Raw genomic sequence first — 17,143 nt, 5'->3', positions numbered from 1 at the left:
AAAAGATAAAAGACGAATTAGCAACTGTCGTTCTCATTCTGTCAAAAGCTGTCTATTTGAAATTTTTATGTCAATTGTCAAATTGGTAAACCTCACAAACCACGTCACAAACAATAATTTGTGTTTGCTATTCAAATTTAACTATTTTTAGTATTTTTAGCAGTACCTACTCAATATGGTTTGTGATGGTCCTGATCCTCCAGATGACTCTCCACAAAATTTGATCCCGCCACCGCGAAGTGAGTTAATGGCCAACGGAAACCACGACGATAGCGATGAAGAGCACGAGCATTTTGGATATGAACCTCTAGCACAGGGGCCAGAAGCTGTATTTACCGACCACGAAAGTGATGAAGATGCTGACGTCTGCGCAAGGGTATGCTGAGTTCGCAATAGTTTCCTTGAAATGAATCCTCTATGGTTCAGTAACAACAGATCAGTTAGTTCTGTTCAACAAGGAGACCATTAAGGATCGCTTTCGCCACGTTCATCTATCCGTCCGTCTGTCCATTAGTGACGACGTAGCCAGTTTTTTTTTTATTATTAAGAAAGGGTTTTCAATTTCCGAATACTAGATTTGCATTGCATTTAAATTCGAAAGTTTTTTCAATCCAAGAAGCCTCAATAGCTCAGTTATAAAGAGGCTGCATCACTCATCACAGAAGGGTGGTGGTTCAATACAGGCACACTGGTCTATTGTCCTACCCACTCCCAACAGTTTTTTCTGGTTACTTGAAGGGAAACAGGAATATTGGTCATAGTTGTTTTATCGTGTTATGTACCTGTTTAAATAATATTCATAATTGCATTTTTGATAATTGTAGATTAACAGTGTTCAAGAACCAGCTGCAAATAATGTGCCACCAATAGAACCAATGGACAGTAGTTTAGCAAGAGAAACTTGGAATGTGCCCAGATCCAATGACCCTATACAGATGGACACTCAAAGAGCGCAAGAGGTATATTCTTTGCATGCTTTAGTATGTGGAAAAGCTTTGGGGAAATCATTTGATAGTAAATTAATCTAAACACTTTCCAGGTAATGTCTCTAATGGCAGACTTCTCATTACCACAAGCCTCCATCCCAGAATGGGCCCAAAGTGTCTCTGAAGAACAATGGAAACAGACGCTCAATGACAGGATAGAAAAGTTAAGGGGTAATAGGTAATCAGTCTTTTACAATATAATTTAACTAGCAATATTGACATTGTAAGAAAAAATTAACCAAGGATCAAAATGCTAACTTTACGGGCAAACCATGAATAAGCACCAAACTTCTAGTCTGTTCTGAAGTTCAACACACCAAACTGTGCAGATATTATAACCATATTATGTTTTTGTACACTTCTACGCACAGTTCTTTATCTTCAGAGCAGACCTGCAGGCTTATTACGTTGCTTGGTGTACTGTTCAAATAATATGCATTGCATCGTATTTTCGTAATTTAGGATCATCTAACATAGTTATTTTAATGAAATAATCTTATCTAGGTCATTTTACAACAAGTGGAGGTGATTTTTTTGTTTTACGATCATCTAACATGATTATTTCAATGACATTACGTAAATAACGGGTTTTCGTTAAAATTGTGTTTCTATTTGCTACTACCACTATTGTATTACTGCCACTTTACATTAAATGAAGATATTTGTCATTTCATTGAAAATACAACATTAGATGATAGCATAAATGAAAATATGATGAAAAACATTGTAGTGATTTATTATTTTAATGGTACATCGAGATACATGCTGAAGTTTGGTGCATACTTATACACTTTGGTGAAATAAACTTCCAACATGGATTTTGTTCTACTTTTTGTGGTATAAGTAACTACTTGACCTAAATTATTACTTGTTAAATTTTGGTACCTTACCAATGTCAATATATTATTATGAATATCAAATGAATAGATATTTAAGGAACATTTAGTAAAAACAAGAATGTGAATTACTTGTATATAAGGTAATCTCAAGTACTAGTGATGATATGATGATGCATAAAACAAATTATGGAATAATAGTAACTTTTCTTTATTTTGGTAATGTTAAAATTTTACAACTTCACTTATTGTTTACCTACTATATAGTACTATATAACTAATTAGTGTTTAAAAGTAAATGCACATTTAGTAATCAATTTTAGCATTTATTAATATTGATACATCTTTAAACTCTATTTTATTGAACAAAATTATTACACTGTACTGTAATATCAATAGAATTCAATTTGATAAACTGTGCATATATAGGTACAGAACTTCATTTAGGTTACTATGTTCTATAATTTTAATTTTTAACTAAAATATAGCCAATGTATTTTAAGTTACACAATACATGAAATATATAAAATATCTTGTTTTCTTTTGAAAATCAAACATACAGTAACACTTTAGTTTAGTGGATTGAATATGGCCGCGCTGAATGTAAAAAGTTTAGCCTTCTCATTCCTACTGAACATGTAAAATGGTGTAATGTGCATAAGGTTTTTAACTAGGGTGTGCACTATAAGTAAAAATTGGAAAACTCCTTGTCCAGCTATGTATTTTGTAATCCAACATGGGTTTGTATTGAGTCCTTAGGGTAGAGAGTGCATTTTTGCATCTATGACGTGCACTATGCTACTGGTCAGCGTAGAATAGGTTGAGAGGTTGATGTGGACTCTTATCCTATCCGCCGTAAGAGAGCCGGACGCAGGCGGCTCGTTCAGGACCGTCATTCGGGTGATAGATCCGAGGAATCTGTCACCCACCAGAGTTGTTAACGCTTTCAGTGTCCCCGAAGTAATCTCAATAACAGTATAGAAAAATATAGAATAAAATTCTGATAAAGAAATTGTTCTTCTGTAAGCAAAAAATGTGGTTTTTATATCTAAAAATATAGGGTTTTTTGTATAACAACGTAAAAACCGTGAATGATATTGTATATCTTAAAAGAAAGAGAAATATTCTAAAAAAAAAACACTTTTTATTTTCTCAAAAACTAATTTTTTTTTATTTTTTTAGGTACTATTCTAATATTTAATTATCTATTTTAATTATTGAAAAGTAAATGCACATTTAAAAAAGTTTAGTATATTTAATTTTAATATTGATATTGCAGCCAACAGGTTGAAAATAGGACGTTGATATTATGACTTCTAAATTATTAAACAAAGTTTTTCATATACTTTAGGTACTATAGATAAACTAAAAATTTGTAATTGATAAACTGTGCTTATATTTACAGAAACTTATAGTTACAGAATTTCACTTATAGTTGTCCATAATTTTATTTTGAACTACCTATACAGGGTGCTCGGGAGTATTTCCCATGACTCTGGGGTTATTTATATTCTTTACCGAAAAATAATGGGGATGATGACTAGGTTTGAATATATTGATTTTTATGATACATTCGGGTAAATAAAGTTAATGTTAACTAATTTATACATAAAAATCAAAGATTGACTGGATATTTGCAAAATACTTAAATAAGATTGTACATCTTACAGTTTTAGCTTCCTTACATTAAATGTGACATTTTCCAATATGTGACAATTCTCAAATAACAAAGATATTAGTAATTTTGTTTGAACGTCCATACAAATCTAACGATCTTAATGCCCTACTACGTCATTAAATCGTACTATTTTGTATGGGGCATTTTTCAGGGATCCGCGGCAGCGCCGCAAATCTGACCCTTTAAATCCCTGTAGCTCCGAAAGTAATGATCGCAGATGCCCTATTATTTTCACAAAATTGCTATACTATTAGTGTACTCCTAATTTATATGCAATTTAAAAAACTGTCATTATCCCTAGGAACATGTGTTCTAAAATTAATATTTTCGAGGTAAATAGTATTTCTTTTGTAAATAGATCTAAAAATGTGTCCCATAAACTATGACCAAGCCATTTTTTACGTTTTTTTTATAATGCAAGGATTAAAATAAGGGCGTGCGTTACATAGATAGTCGGAATTGTTTTAATTACTTTGTACGAAATCATTAAAACTTTTTTATTTTTTCGTTCGTTAAAAAGTATTAGTTAAGCAGTTTGGCTACTATAAGTGGACTTGTCAACATGTTGGAGTTATGGGAAATACTCCCGAGCACCCTGTATAGCCAATATACAATGTACATTGACCACATATCTGTTATTTAAGTTACACATTGTTCCTACATTAAGTATCTAATCTAACATTTTGTTTATCTTATGAAAATTAATTATACGTAACACTTCAGCTTAACGGATCGAATATGGCCGCGCTGAATGTAACAAGTTTAGTTTTCTCGTTCCTAATGAACATATAAAATGGTGAGTCTGCGTAGAATAGGTCAGCCGAACGGGCCAAGAATCCGCCAGTCGCCGCAACAGCCTCTGTGCCGTATTCTGTTAAAAATTGAAAACAATTACAGTATGTAGTGATAACATTGTTGATAACGCAAATATCCGACTGCTATAGTTTTACCAAAACCCGCAAGGTCATGGTGTATGTATGGCATTAATAAGCAAAAATTCAGTCAAATCGGTTCAATAGCCGCTGCGTGACAGTAACAAACATAAGTTTACTACACAACAGTGGCGAAGGAAGAAATTCAGATGAAGGTAAGCCGTCCCAAAGGAAAGGAAATTCATAAAGCGCGATACTAACTCCGGTTTCTCATATATCTAGATACAGTACAACGATGAATATGCATGGATTTTTAAAGGTAACCCGACGGGAATCGGCTTAAATGAACTCTTTGCCGCTGATACACACACAATATTATTATTCTGGTAATCCTATAAGCATTTATACACTTACCATCAATGGTAATCTTTACGTCGTGAATAATTTCATCTATATGAACCCCCGGGTCCGGTAGGGCAGCAATGATATCCTTTAAGTTTTTCTCGTCCTCGGAGTTTATTCTCGTTACCAGTTCATCAGTTTTGTTTAAGTTTACATCTTCAATCATAAGCGCAAAGTTTGCTTGGCCCGGAATGAAAATGGACGATAAACCCATCGCTTTTAATGGGTTTACTAAATTAGCATTGTATTGAAGGTCCATTTTGGGTAATCTAATGAGGCATGTGTTTTTGCGAAGGTTGTCAATTAGTTTATTTATTGTCGTATAGTTCAAACGATTGAGTAACTCCGGCAGGCTCATCTGTTCTGGATTCCGGGGTTTAATGAGATACATGGTTGTAGTGCTGTCATTGTACGGTAGAGCAACCATTCTAAGCTCTGAAATGAAACATGAATTAAAATTAATATAGTCTGTAAAATATGTTGATTATAATCTAGATTTGCCAGTCCATCTCTTTTACCCTTCCCTATTATTTGTCACCTGGGTCAAATTACCAGCTAAAAATCAACACCTGGGTCATATTAAAAGCTAAAAATCAGCGCTGTAAGCTCCAGCATTTGCTCGGTTCATGCAGCACAATGCTGAGCTGGTACCATTTTAAAAGGTTGTGTCAAACCTATTATCTACCAGGTAATTGAATTTTGGTCATAACTTGCCACTATTACATATATATCAGACACTGCAATATTCGCATTAATAAAGCATTGTATTGTCTGGCACGATATCATCTAAATAAATATTTCTTTCGTTCTTTTTTATTTCAGTATATAAACATTTACTAGATGTACCTATGTATCAAATTCTAGAAGCAAAAATCGTTTTTTTTTTGCAAACATGCAACATTTTTAAGTCTTAAGTTTAGAGAAAGTGGCTACCTACTTTCTCTAAACTTTAAACTTTTTGCATGCATGCAATGTTCTGATGGAAATATAACAAAATTATAGAAATTATTTGGCGCTGAAGGTTTTAAAAGCATTATATGATCGGGTAGGGACAGTTCATGATTTCTAAATTCTCTACCGACAAAGATTTAGCGTTCCGGTACGATGTACATAGAAACCTTCAGAGGTATGTGTAGAATAAACTTGTACCTCTCTCTTCCTAGTAAGCCAGCTTGTATCTTAGACTGCATCGTCACTTAAAATCAAGTGAGATCGCAATCATTTGTCTCAAACGAAAAAAATATCTCTACACTACTATATCTAGGTCGTCATCAAGCTTAAGTGTACCTATTCGATAAGTTTACTCATATTATGTATTAAAATGTAAATTTACCGTGTTCTGCAGAGTGGACAGTATTAAACTTCCCTGCATTCAACATTAGGTCGACCATTATCTCTCCTTTTGGTTTTTTAAACGGTAATCTGAAATAATTAGCAATTACAATTATAATAATTATCGTATCATGTACCAACCATCGACGAAGAGTGTTCATACAAGCCGATTCCTGCCGGGTTACATTTTAAAATCTATACCTACATACATACTCATTGTTGTAATTAATATAATAATAATATGAATATATCCAGTTTCTCATATATATGAATATATGAGAAACTGGAGTTTGTATCAAGCGGTATGAATTTCCTTTTCATTGGGATGGCTTAACTTCGTCAAAATTCCATCCTTCGCCACTGGTACCTACCTAGGTACCTATGTACACGCAAAACAAAGAAACAAAGAATAAAAAATTAATAATTTTGTTTCCAGATATGCCTTTAAAAAGTAGACATTAAGTAGCCGTAGGCACGCCGTATCACTGCTTAGTTCGCGTTAGTGATTTTGTGCGAATATGGTGTATTATAAGTTGTTTAGTGTGGACTTGGAAACCTTGTCAGGGAGGGGAGTGTTATTAATGCATTCTGAAATAATCTTTGTAACCTACACTTTAAGGTCACAAGTCCTGAGACATGCACAAGATGTTTCCTCTACTACAAGAGAACTATCGTCTGATGGTACAATTATTGTCTCCGGTATACTGCCTGCTCGGGCTCTATATAGAGAAAGATAGACTAAAGATACTATATCCCAAAAAGATAGATGTGTTTACCTCATAGTGAATTCTGGCGTGAAGGGATGCTTCCACTGACCACTGAAATACAAGGCACTGAGCAAAACGGCCTTCGTGTTCACTGGCAGTGTATCCTTCAAGAAGTTTGATATTTTATCACTCGTTTGGTTACTCACCCATCTGAAAAAAAAATCAACATGTTGGTTTTAATTTCTACATACATTGTAGGACGATTGTAGATAACTAAGTACGGGCCCCGCATATTCAAACTAAAATTGTAACCCATAGATTGCAAATAAACATAGTGTTAATACACAAGTACTTAATACCTAAGTAGGTAACTAATTAAATTTAAGAGCCCCAAGCAGATCAGATCAAGGACTTTCGATAAAATTTGCTACGGGCCCCACGTTTGCTTAACCTGGCAAACTAACCACAAGTACATACACAGACTTGTGATTTATAACACGTCCTTTAAAAATTACTAGCTATTAACGGACATATAACGCCAACTACAGACGGTCATTCGATCACGGTGTTCACGGTCGCGTAGGCATGTGGATAGTAAAAAAATAACTAAACCACAGTAATATAGATATTTCTATGTTTTTCTTGCATCCATACTTTTGGCCGGCGTATGAGCCGGCTCATATCTGGCGACTAGCTGACGCCGCGCGGTTTTACCCTCGTGGTTTTCGTTCCCGTAGGAATACGGGGATAATATATAGCCTATAGCCTTCCTCGATAAATCGGCTATCTAACACTGAAAGCATTTTTCAAATCGGACCAGTAGTTCCTGAGACTAGCGCGTTCAATCAAACAAACAAACAAATTCTTCAGCTTTATAATATTAGTATAGATGCGCAGCGCCACTTGTTACTATCAAATAATTGATTTTGCTAGCGTTGAAATAAAGTCCATAATCAATTACTTACTCGTAACACCGTTTACATTGTCTTTATAATTGTCTTTATAATAAGGTTATTTTGAAAGTTAACAATTGTGCCTCGCGCGATATTATATTCATCATCAGACTATTATAACTTTTAATGGGCCTCCTCTCTGGTAGGTATTATTTTTGGAGACCTGAGTACTTCCTCGGTGCCTGAAGACGAAATTCTTCGAACGAGCTATGCGAGTCACGTAGCTAAATAAAGTCAGGCAAAGGGCAGGTCACATAGTTCGAAGAGCCGATGTACGTCGTTGGGGTCCCAAGGTGCTGGACCCTGCACCGGAAAGCGCAGGGTTTGTCGACCCCCCACTAGGTGGACTAAGGATATCAAGCGGGTTGCAGGGAGCCGCTGGAAGCTGGCGGCTCGAGAGTCGAGACCGTTGTGCTTGGAAGTCCATGCAAGAGGCCTATGCCCAGCAGTGGACGTCTATCGGCTGATAATGATGAATGATAAAGTACTACTACCATCCTTCAATGGGGTACCGGATAACCCGCCGAATTCCCAAAAGCAGAGTAAGAAATAACTGGCATAATAACCCATTTTGTATGTCATAACCCGTCATCGTCGATCTGGTTAATCACCGAACCAACCAGACAGTTTCTCGCCAAATATGTAACGGCCTTAATATGCGTTTTTATACGAAAAGTTAAAAATTATTATCCTTGTGTAGTAAATTATGAAGTCATGCATATTATAATATCAAAATCACCACACGTTTTACTTACAAGAAACACCATAACAATCAATGATTGCTATGCCAAATGTAGCTATTAAAAATTTGTTCCGCATGGAGATGTTTTTATTCAATATGTATTTTAAATATACCTACAGCCACAAGAGTTAAAATATGACAATAGTCCAGCTGCAGGACAATAGGATGAGTGTCACAATAGACCAAAAAAAAATATGAAGAAAAGAAAAAGTGTTTGCAACACGACAAAAAGACCGTTATTACAGCGTTGAATATTGAGGTTGAAGTTACAAAGTTACATGTTTCGAAATACAATATACAATATTTGTAATTAAGTAATAATAATTATTTAAAGTAAATCTATCAAGTCTTGTGCGTACCGAATTCCTTAAGCCTAGTAGTTAAGTAGGTACGATAATAATTTAAAATGTATAATGTAGGTACCTAATGTATTTTACTAAGATACAAATATTTAATATGTAGGTATACCTACCTATATTACATATTTACTCATATAGAGCGGCACAGAGACTAGTTATTATTATATATCGATGTATTTACCTATAAATATCATCGTATATGTCAAATCCTAGGTAAGTGGGACCTATACCAAAATCAAGTTACTTTTTTACCTATTATTACGTATTGTGTGCAATTATCACAGATTATCACCAATCTACAAAATAGATGCTATTATCCAAAATATTAACCAGAACAAATTTATGTCGTAAAATTATTATTGATTATTGAACGACAATTTTACAATTTAATTACTCTATGACAATAAAGTCTCATACCTCCTCAGATTCGTTCTTTATTCTAAGCTTAAAACGTAGCCGGATTCATTTTTAAAAACGGTCATAATGGTCTTCACATGTCGCACATACAATAGAGGATTTTGAACTCACTCATTTATTAAGTTTTTGACAGTCTCTTTGTCTGTGAAGTCGACTTGCACAGCTTCCCCATTGTACACTCTCTCTAAATAAGAACGGTATTCTGGACGTAGTTTTGAATCGTCGTCGACAAAAACTGCGTCGGCGAACATTGTCCTACTTGTTGTGGTGTTGTCATTTAAGGCTTTTAGCAGGTCTCCGAACATTTCGTGGTTCGCTCGATTTATTCTTACATCTGCGGAACATAATAACAATACAATATAAGATAATAAATTAGTAGGTATGATGATGATAACCTTCCGACACCAACAATATCTACTAACTCCACGGTAAAATATATACCTAATAAGTAGTATCATTATCGTGATACGTGACTATAAAAATTGTGTCCATCGAACGTCAAGAAAAACGCTAGGTAGGTACTCCTATGTCCGGGATAAAAAGCAGCAGCATTTCTGCTCCAAGTTGAGGTTTATTTTTGTGGCAAAATTCATTATAATCGGTTCAACAGTTTAGCGTGGAAAAGGTAAGACAGACAGACTTACTTTCGCATTAGTATGGTTAAATATGGATGTTTATGTATAAACCTGCTCCGTATCTAGAGTTATGAATTGAAATAAATTTGAGATAGGTGTTTAAAATTTAGATATTAAACAGGCCTTACCAAATATCAAATTCAGGATAAGTCCTTCCATTTTGAGGCCTATCTTGTTTTTACCTAAAACGAAGAAATTTTACCACGAAACTACGACCGCGTTGGCATTGGTGTGATAAAAAAATATCTTATATTACGTAGGTATAATCTAGGTTAATCTATATTCTAAGATATTCTATAATAACATTATAATGTGTGTGGAATACCCCTACAATAGTACCTAGGGGGTAATCTCCGGAGCTACGGAACGGATTTTGAAAATTCTTTTACCACTAGACAGCCACGTTATTTGTAAGTGTGATAGGCTATATTTTATACCCGTATTCTCACAGGAATGAGAACTACGCGGGTGAAACCGCTAGGCGTCGACTAGTACACTAATTCATTATACCTGCACATAATTTTACATTTCGATTTGCGATCACAACGTGACTAATCGAACCTATTTGAAGGAACATTATTATAATTTAGTTACTTATGTGGACCAACCACAAACAAATTGAGTTTAAAATCCTTATTTCCGTTAGCTTATGCTACAATTGTTAGGTACGTTAATAACAGGAAAACTATTTTGTATAGCAGGTAGGTAGTTTGCGGTCAATATGAAATAACATAGGCATTGTATAGACAGACCTACGTTTAGTAATTTATTTCAAGAACGTTTACTTAATTAAATAAATGTGAAGATCTTTTACGCAAGTCACACACGGTCAACTATGCCGTCAAGTCTGTAGAGCATTCAAGTGTGTGATGATACACCCTGATGTACTTTTATTCAAAATTTATTAAAAAATAATGTATACTTATCAGTGGCGAAATATGTAAGATGAAGGTAAGCCGTTCCAAAAACGAAATTCATGTGTTAAGTACAAACTCCGGTTTCTCATATGTCTAGATACAGAACAACAATGAATATGCATGGTAACCCGGTGGGAATTATTTTTTTTAAAGGTAACCTGGTTGGAATCGGCATGCGTGAATCTTCGCCGCTGGTACCATGTTAGGATGTTGTTATTAGGTGCATTGTAAATATAGTGACAAAGGTGACAGTTTTCAATGCCGAGTTTTGCAGCTTGCAGCTTACCTTGGGAAAACCCGAGCATATTCGCCAGTTCGTCATATGTTTTACCGACACTTCCCAATAACGCCATTGATAGTAAACCTGAAAGAAGAACTTATGATAATAATACTACTAATATAAAAATGCATTTGTATACTGCTATACTCGACAATTTTTTTACCAAGACTAGCTGACGCCGCGCGGTTTCACCCGCGTGGTTCCCGTTCCCGTAGGAATTCGGGAATAATATATAGCCTTCCTCAATAAATGGGCTATCTAACACCGAAAGATTTCTTCAAATCGGACCAGTAGTTCCTGAGATTAGCGCGTTCAAACTTTAAAATATTAGTAGGTATAGATAGGCACTCAACGTACGAACTGTTTACTGTAGTACAAAATGGAAAATTCCTTCACTGATTCGTAATAGGTACGCTTTCAGGGTTCTCAATGCATGTTTACTGTTAAAAGTTAGGGTGATATTATGAAATGACGAATTTAAAGCGGCGCCGGCTCTATCATAACTTAACTGCCCAAGAGATTGAAGGTTTTACGATCACAAATGTACATTTTTTACATGTATAACTGGAAATAGCTAACGCTCTGTTGTTTACAAGGATATTTTTTTAAATTGAAAATGTAATTACGGTAGGTACAGGACTGTGCAGTCATAAATTATTCACATGATTTTTATTGATAGCGGACGCTCGTGACTTTGTCCGCGTGAAATACAGTTTTTCACAAATGCCGTGGGAACTATGGATTGTAGATATGTTGCTCAATGATCCTCTATCTTCTAATGAAAGTCCCATTAAAGTCGATCCAGCCGTTTCAAAAATTAGCCCGGACAAACAGAAGACAGATAATAAAAAGCTCGATTGTGTTTTAGTAAATAACTTGGGAAAACATATTGATAAAACTTATTTAAGACCACTGAACAGTAGGTAGGTGAAAACACTATTTTCGCGATATCTCAAAAACTATGCAAACATATTTGTAGGCAAAACAATTTGCTACAAATTATGCTCCATATTTTTTTGTAAGACGCATAATTCCGCGATATCGCGAAAAAGTGTTTTCACCCATTTTTTCAAGATGGCGGCCGGGGGACAAGTGCTGCGATCCCAAAAACTGTAGGTTAAGCTTCTATTGACCTCCCACATATCAATGGACTTCATGTCAAGAAACCATAATAACTATACTACAGCTTTCCTTGATACTAACAAAGAGATTAGAAATGAAGGTAGAAAACTCATGCCATTTCATATTAATTATTTTAAATTATGTATGGTTTATAAAATGTTAAATAAAATATATTAACCATATAAAATTGTTTTAAGCTTATTAATCAAATTTATTTTCATTAAATTAAGAACAAGTTAATTATAATTATTATTAGGTGTGAAATGAGTAGTGATTTATACCCTCATTTTTAGTTTGTTTGTTGGTAAACAGTGCTCATCAAGAAAGGTTGTACTGTAGGTACTTACCAGCAATTCCAGTTGGTGAAATTATAATATTTTTGTCGTCATTGTCTGCCAACATTTTAGTTAGCAAGTTGAAACCGAAATCATTAATAGAGTTTGCTAATGCATCTTCTTTTTTATTGTCTTGTGATGTTGCAGTATCCACTGTCGGATCGCTAAAAAGTAAAAAAAAAAAGTGTTCAACTAACGGGTCGGATTTACCTTGCCTCGGGCGATACCGAAACCATAATTCGTTTAACATTTGTGACATCACAACTTATCTGAGAAAGTACCACCAAAATCGGCCACATGCATAAGAGTATGTCTGCGGCACAGCACAGCAGTTTTTTTTATTGTATTTACAAGTTAGCCCTTGACTACAATCTCGCCTGATGGTAAGTGATGATGCAATCTTAGATGGAAACGGGCTAACTTGTTAAGAGTAGGATGAAATCCACACTCCTTTCGGTTTCTACACGAAAAAGTACCGAAACGCTAAATCGCTTGGTACGTCTTTGTCGGTAGGGTGGTAACTAACCACGGCCGAAGCATCCCACCAGCCAGACCTGGGCCAATTAAGAAAACCTCAATTGGCTCAGCCGGGGATCGAACACAGGACCTCCGCCTTGTAAAACCACCGCGCATACCGCTACGCCACGGAGGTCGTCAAATTATACAATAAGTACTGTTTTTATATATTTTTACTGTGGCTTTATCGTGTTCAGTGTGGTTGCCGGCGAATTCACGGGTACACCTGTGCTTCAGCAAGTTGATGTCCATGCAAAACGTGTCGCTTACGCCATTCACTTACGCTAGTCAAAGATACAGCGCACTAGAAGTTCGTAGGAACGCCGTCCAAATGAGATTGATTGAGTAAAATTTATTTTGTGTAGCTATCAGTGTCCATTATAAGTGTACTTCAAGTAAAAATAGAATTTCCATATCAAATCTGCCGCGTCATGCAAATTTGAACGTGTGTATGAGCTATTTACCTCCATTACAAAGTATTGTTGTCATAGATGAGGGTTTTCCACATCATATCGTCAACTATTAGGGAACGTAAAATAAATATTTTTATGTGCAAACGTTCTGTATGTTCAATGAATAAGTATTAGAGAAAGAGAAAGTGATAAATCGGTATAGGATAGGATAGTTAAAACACCGCTAGATCTATCCTATATCAACGAAATTCAACGATCATAATACTTGATATCAAAGATCAGTTTTTGAACTGTGTACCTATTGGTCTGGTATTGGGCATTGTCATTTTAGCGAACGACGACCACACTCAATGCACCTACTTTAATATACCTACCTAACTGTACATGTAAACAAAATAAACAATCTATTTACCCAACCGGATCATCGCCTTGTACAGTACTGGATATGACTAGAAGACACAGTGCGTAGACGGTAATACCCGTGAACAATGTCGACGTCATTTTCTGAAAAGGTAATTTAGTTTGAATTGTGGGTACTTCAAAAATTACACATAGCGTCACACAAACAAATTTATAATGTATGGCACAATTTTCAAATTAACGTTTTTTCTTTCTTTCTTCTTTCTTTGATCTACTAAACCGATTTTAATAATTATTTACCACTAGATAGCCACGCTATTTGTGAGTGCCAGACATTATATTTTAAAAGCTTTTGTTTAATAACTAGCAATATATGTATGTATGTTACGGTGGATATTTTTAACTCAATTTTTAAGTATATATCTTCAACCGATTGAGCTGAAATATTGTATACATGTTAAATTGAGATGACAATGCTCGTTAAGTTATAGATGTAATTTTAAATTCAATATGGCGGACCACCCAAGATGGCCGAATACTCATTTTTAATGCATTTATACAATATGGGTATCAAATGAAAGGGCTTACTGAGAGTAACTTAAAAATAAGAACAGACTCAGAGATCAAAGCAGCAGCGATAACTAAAAAATAAAAATAAATAAAAAGCTTGTCGCGCAATTTGAAAATAAACTAAATACTTAGTACCAATTTCATTATGTAAATTAATCTGGTAATTCAACCTCGCGACAAGCTTTTGTTATAATATTATTTATACATAATGAGGTTATATGTTGATAGTTAAAATTAAAGAAAAAAATATTTTCTTCTTTGTAAAGCGTTTAAATAAAGCCGTGATATGACCTCAGTCAGCCCAGTGGATATATGACCTCTGCCACCGATTCCAGAGGGTGTGGGTTCGAACCCGTTTGAGACAAGTAGTATTTAATTTCTTAAAATGCACACAACTGAAAAGTTGGAAGTGCATGCCCCGGACCGGATTCGAACCCACACCCTCCGGAATCGGAGGCAGAGGTCATATCCACTGGGCTATCACGGCACTAGATCTATCGGCTAGGCTATCACGGCACGGCTTAATTTTAATTATCACTTAAATAGAACTCAAAATAAGCTAGAAAGATCGTATCACTGGAAATCTGTGCTTATAATAATCATAGATATTAAATAATTACTTCCTACATCAACTTGGTCGCCACAATAAATTTGCTACGCTTAGCAGATTTGACTACGAGGTCTCTGTAATATAATCAATGCCGGATGTTCCGTTATTTGCTCGTAATTTACTAACGTTATAGACCTTCAGTATGGAATAATGAATGAATATTTCCAATGCTTCTGAGCGTTCATTAGGTATGAGTAGTTATTTTTTTTTTGTCTAAACGTATTTTGGTAAATTTTTATATAATAATGCCCAAGATTTAACGTCTGTTGGCATGTGGCTACGATCGCAAATTATGTTACGCAAAGCGGTCAAAAATCAATGTTTTATTCAATTATTATAAAATACCTACCTACTTCTGACTGGTTTTTAAACGGCATCGTACCGGCAAATTAAATGGCAGCAGGCCGGAGCTAGTTCGGAAATTATGAATTCCTACTGATTATTATCGATCAAGTAACAACCTTAACCTTATTTATCATCCCATTTATTTATACTTAATTTATAAGACGGGTCCAGAGAGGTCAACATGATTACCCTAATAGGTAGCAGCTGACTTCAGAGTACGTCGAAGAACGTTTAATTTTGATAAATGATTAGCAAAATCGTAGTAAGTAAATTGTTAATAAGTTTAAAACAAATTCAAAAATTAGGAGCAGTTCAGCGTCTAAGAACCATTTAATCACAACCCATATCCGGCTCATTGTTGAGCACGAGTCTCTTCACAGAATGTGGGGTTATAGGCTAATAGTCCACAACACTGGGCCAATGCGCATTGGCAGACTTCAGACACATAGAGAATTAAGATAATTCTCAATAATATTATTAATATTATTGTTTTTCCTTGACCGTTGACACGTGATATTTAATTTCTTACTTTTGAGAGGAGTGATATTTAATGCACTTAACTGAAAAGTTGGGAGGTGCATGCCCTGGACCGGATTCGAACCTACCAAAGGCAGAAGGTGTTATTTCAATCACGAAGCTGATCGCCCGAACAAAATTTTTAGGTGCTTGGCAAATTTACAAAAACTGGTGTAAAAAGCAAACTTTATCATGTCTATAAAAAGAAGAACCGGATGCGCATTAGCTTTCGTTTTCCAAGATTAGTATAATTTTCAATAAGGAAAGTGCCTACCTTTAAGTATGTTTGAAGATATTCAAATAGAACTTACTTTAATTTTTAAAAAACTAACACTAAAAATTATTTTTCTTCACAAAATCTACAAATATTTTCAGTGACTAGCTAAACTTTTCGACATCTTGTAGCGTAACCGTAAATTATATGAAACTTTAAACGGATTTTTTACGTAAGTTAGCGCGACTGTCCTTTACGGCAGCTTATGGACCAACTGATCGCTCGCTGAGGCTACTGAGGTTGAACTGAGTCAACCTTGACTTTAAGTGTACAGGATGAGACAAAATACCAATTACTAGTCAAACCTACGAAATACGGAAAATCTTTTAAGGAAGGTATTTACCTACTAGATTTTATTTATTAGATCCTTCAATATTGCAGTTGTGTACTTCTACCGTTAAGTTTGGTAGTAGGTAGGTACCTATAGCTTTGTGATTTATTAAACAAATGGCTACAGGCCACGTCCATTCTCTTTCTGCAAACGCTAACGATTCGAAAATTAAAAATTGTCGATATCGATCGGATCTGTCATTCTGATACATTTTGTAAGTTTTCGAAGCGTTAGCGTTTGTAGACAGAGAATCGACGTGCTACATGGCTAAGGGCCCAGTTGGTGTTACATTCCCGTACTTCGGAGAGCACGTTATGCCGTGAGTCCCGGTAACTTAGTTAACATCTGATAATATTCGTTAAAATATGAGTCGTGATAGCCCAGTGGATATGACGAATCCGTGGGTTCGAATCCGGTCCGGGCATGCACCACCAATCCAACTTTTCAGTTGTGTGTATTTTAAGAAATGAAATAAGTATCACGTGTCACATACGGTGAAGGAAAAACATCGTGAGGAAACCTGCATACCAGAGAATTTTCTTAACTCTCTGCGTGTGTGAAGTCTGCCAATCCGCATTAGGCCAGCGTGGTGGACTATTGGCCTAATCCCTCTCATTCTGAGGAGCCTCGAGCTC

General features: G+C 35.3%; 2 protein-coding genes across 3 annotated transcripts; one reads left to right on the top strand and one right to left on the bottom strand.

The window, feature by feature from the left end:
- The first annotated feature begins 66 nt into the window (after positions 1-66).
- LOC112043931 (male-enhanced antigen 1) lies at positions 67-1,836 on the top strand. The gene is made up of 3 exons (XM_024079610.2): positions 67-376; positions 825-959; positions 1,040-1,836. The coding sequence occupies exons 1-3, from the start codon at positions 176-178 to the stop codon at positions 1,166-1,168; spliced, it is 465 nt and encodes a 154-aa protein (XP_023935378.1). The 5' UTR covers positions 67-175; the 3' UTR covers positions 1,169-1,836.
- Positions 1,837-2,012: 176 nt separating this feature from the next.
- Positions 2,013-16,393, bottom strand: LOC112043930 (plasminogen activator inhibitor 1). 2 transcript variants are annotated; one of them, XM_024079608.2, is made up of 9 exons: positions 16,178-16,393; positions 13,915-14,006; positions 12,586-12,737; positions 11,123-11,200; positions 9,396-9,618; positions 6,883-7,023; positions 6,108-6,196; positions 4,787-5,209; positions 2,013-4,371 (listed from the first exon to the last, which is right to left on the bottom strand). In XM_024079608.2, exons 2-9 carry the CDS (start codon positions 14,001-14,003, stop codon positions 4,220-4,222), a joined length of 1,347 nt encoding a protein of 448 aa, XP_023935376.1. In that variant the 5' UTR covers positions 14,004-14,006; positions 16,178-16,393; the 3' UTR covers positions 2,013-4,219. The 2 variants fall into 2 exon arrangements, with proteins under 2 accessions (XP_023935376.1, XP_023935377.1); XM_024079609.2 differs by having other exon boundaries at positions 16,215-16,393.
- Positions 16,394-17,143: the final 750 nt, after the last annotated feature.

Source organism: Bicyclus anynana, chromosome 9 (assembly GCF_947172395.1).
Source record: "Bicyclus anynana chromosome 9, ilBicAnyn1.1, whole genome shotgun sequence".
NCBI lineage: Eukaryota > Metazoa > Arthropoda > Insecta > Lepidoptera > Nymphalidae > Bicyclus > Bicyclus anynana.
The sequence above is the reverse complement of the archived record's forward strand: the minus strand, read 5'-3'. Positions and strand labels throughout refer to the sequence as shown.

Coding starts and splice junctions, on each gene's coding strand:
- LOC112043930 (XM_024079608.2), bottom strand. CDS start 14,003: ATGACGTCGACATTGTTCACGGGTATTACCGTCTACGCACTGTGTCTT. Junction 9,619..11,122: donor TATGCTCGGGTTTTCCCAAG/GTAAGCTGCAAG, acceptor TATGTTCCGCAG/ATGTAAGAATAAATCGAGCG. Junction 4,372..4,786: donor CGTAAAGATTACCATTGATG/GTAAGTGTATAA, acceptor AATTTTTAACAG/AATACGGCACAGAGGCTGTT.
- LOC112043931 (XM_024079610.2), top strand. CDS start 176: ATGGTTTGTGATGGTCCTGATCCTCCAGATGACTCTCCACAAAATTTG. Junction 377..824: donor ATGCTGACGTCTGCGCAAGG/GTATGCTGAGTT, acceptor TGATAATTGTAG/ATTAACAGTGTTCAAGAACC. Junction 960..1,039: donor ACACTCAAAGAGCGCAAGAG/GTATATTCTTTG, acceptor AACACTTTCCAG/GTAATGTCTCTAATGGCAGA.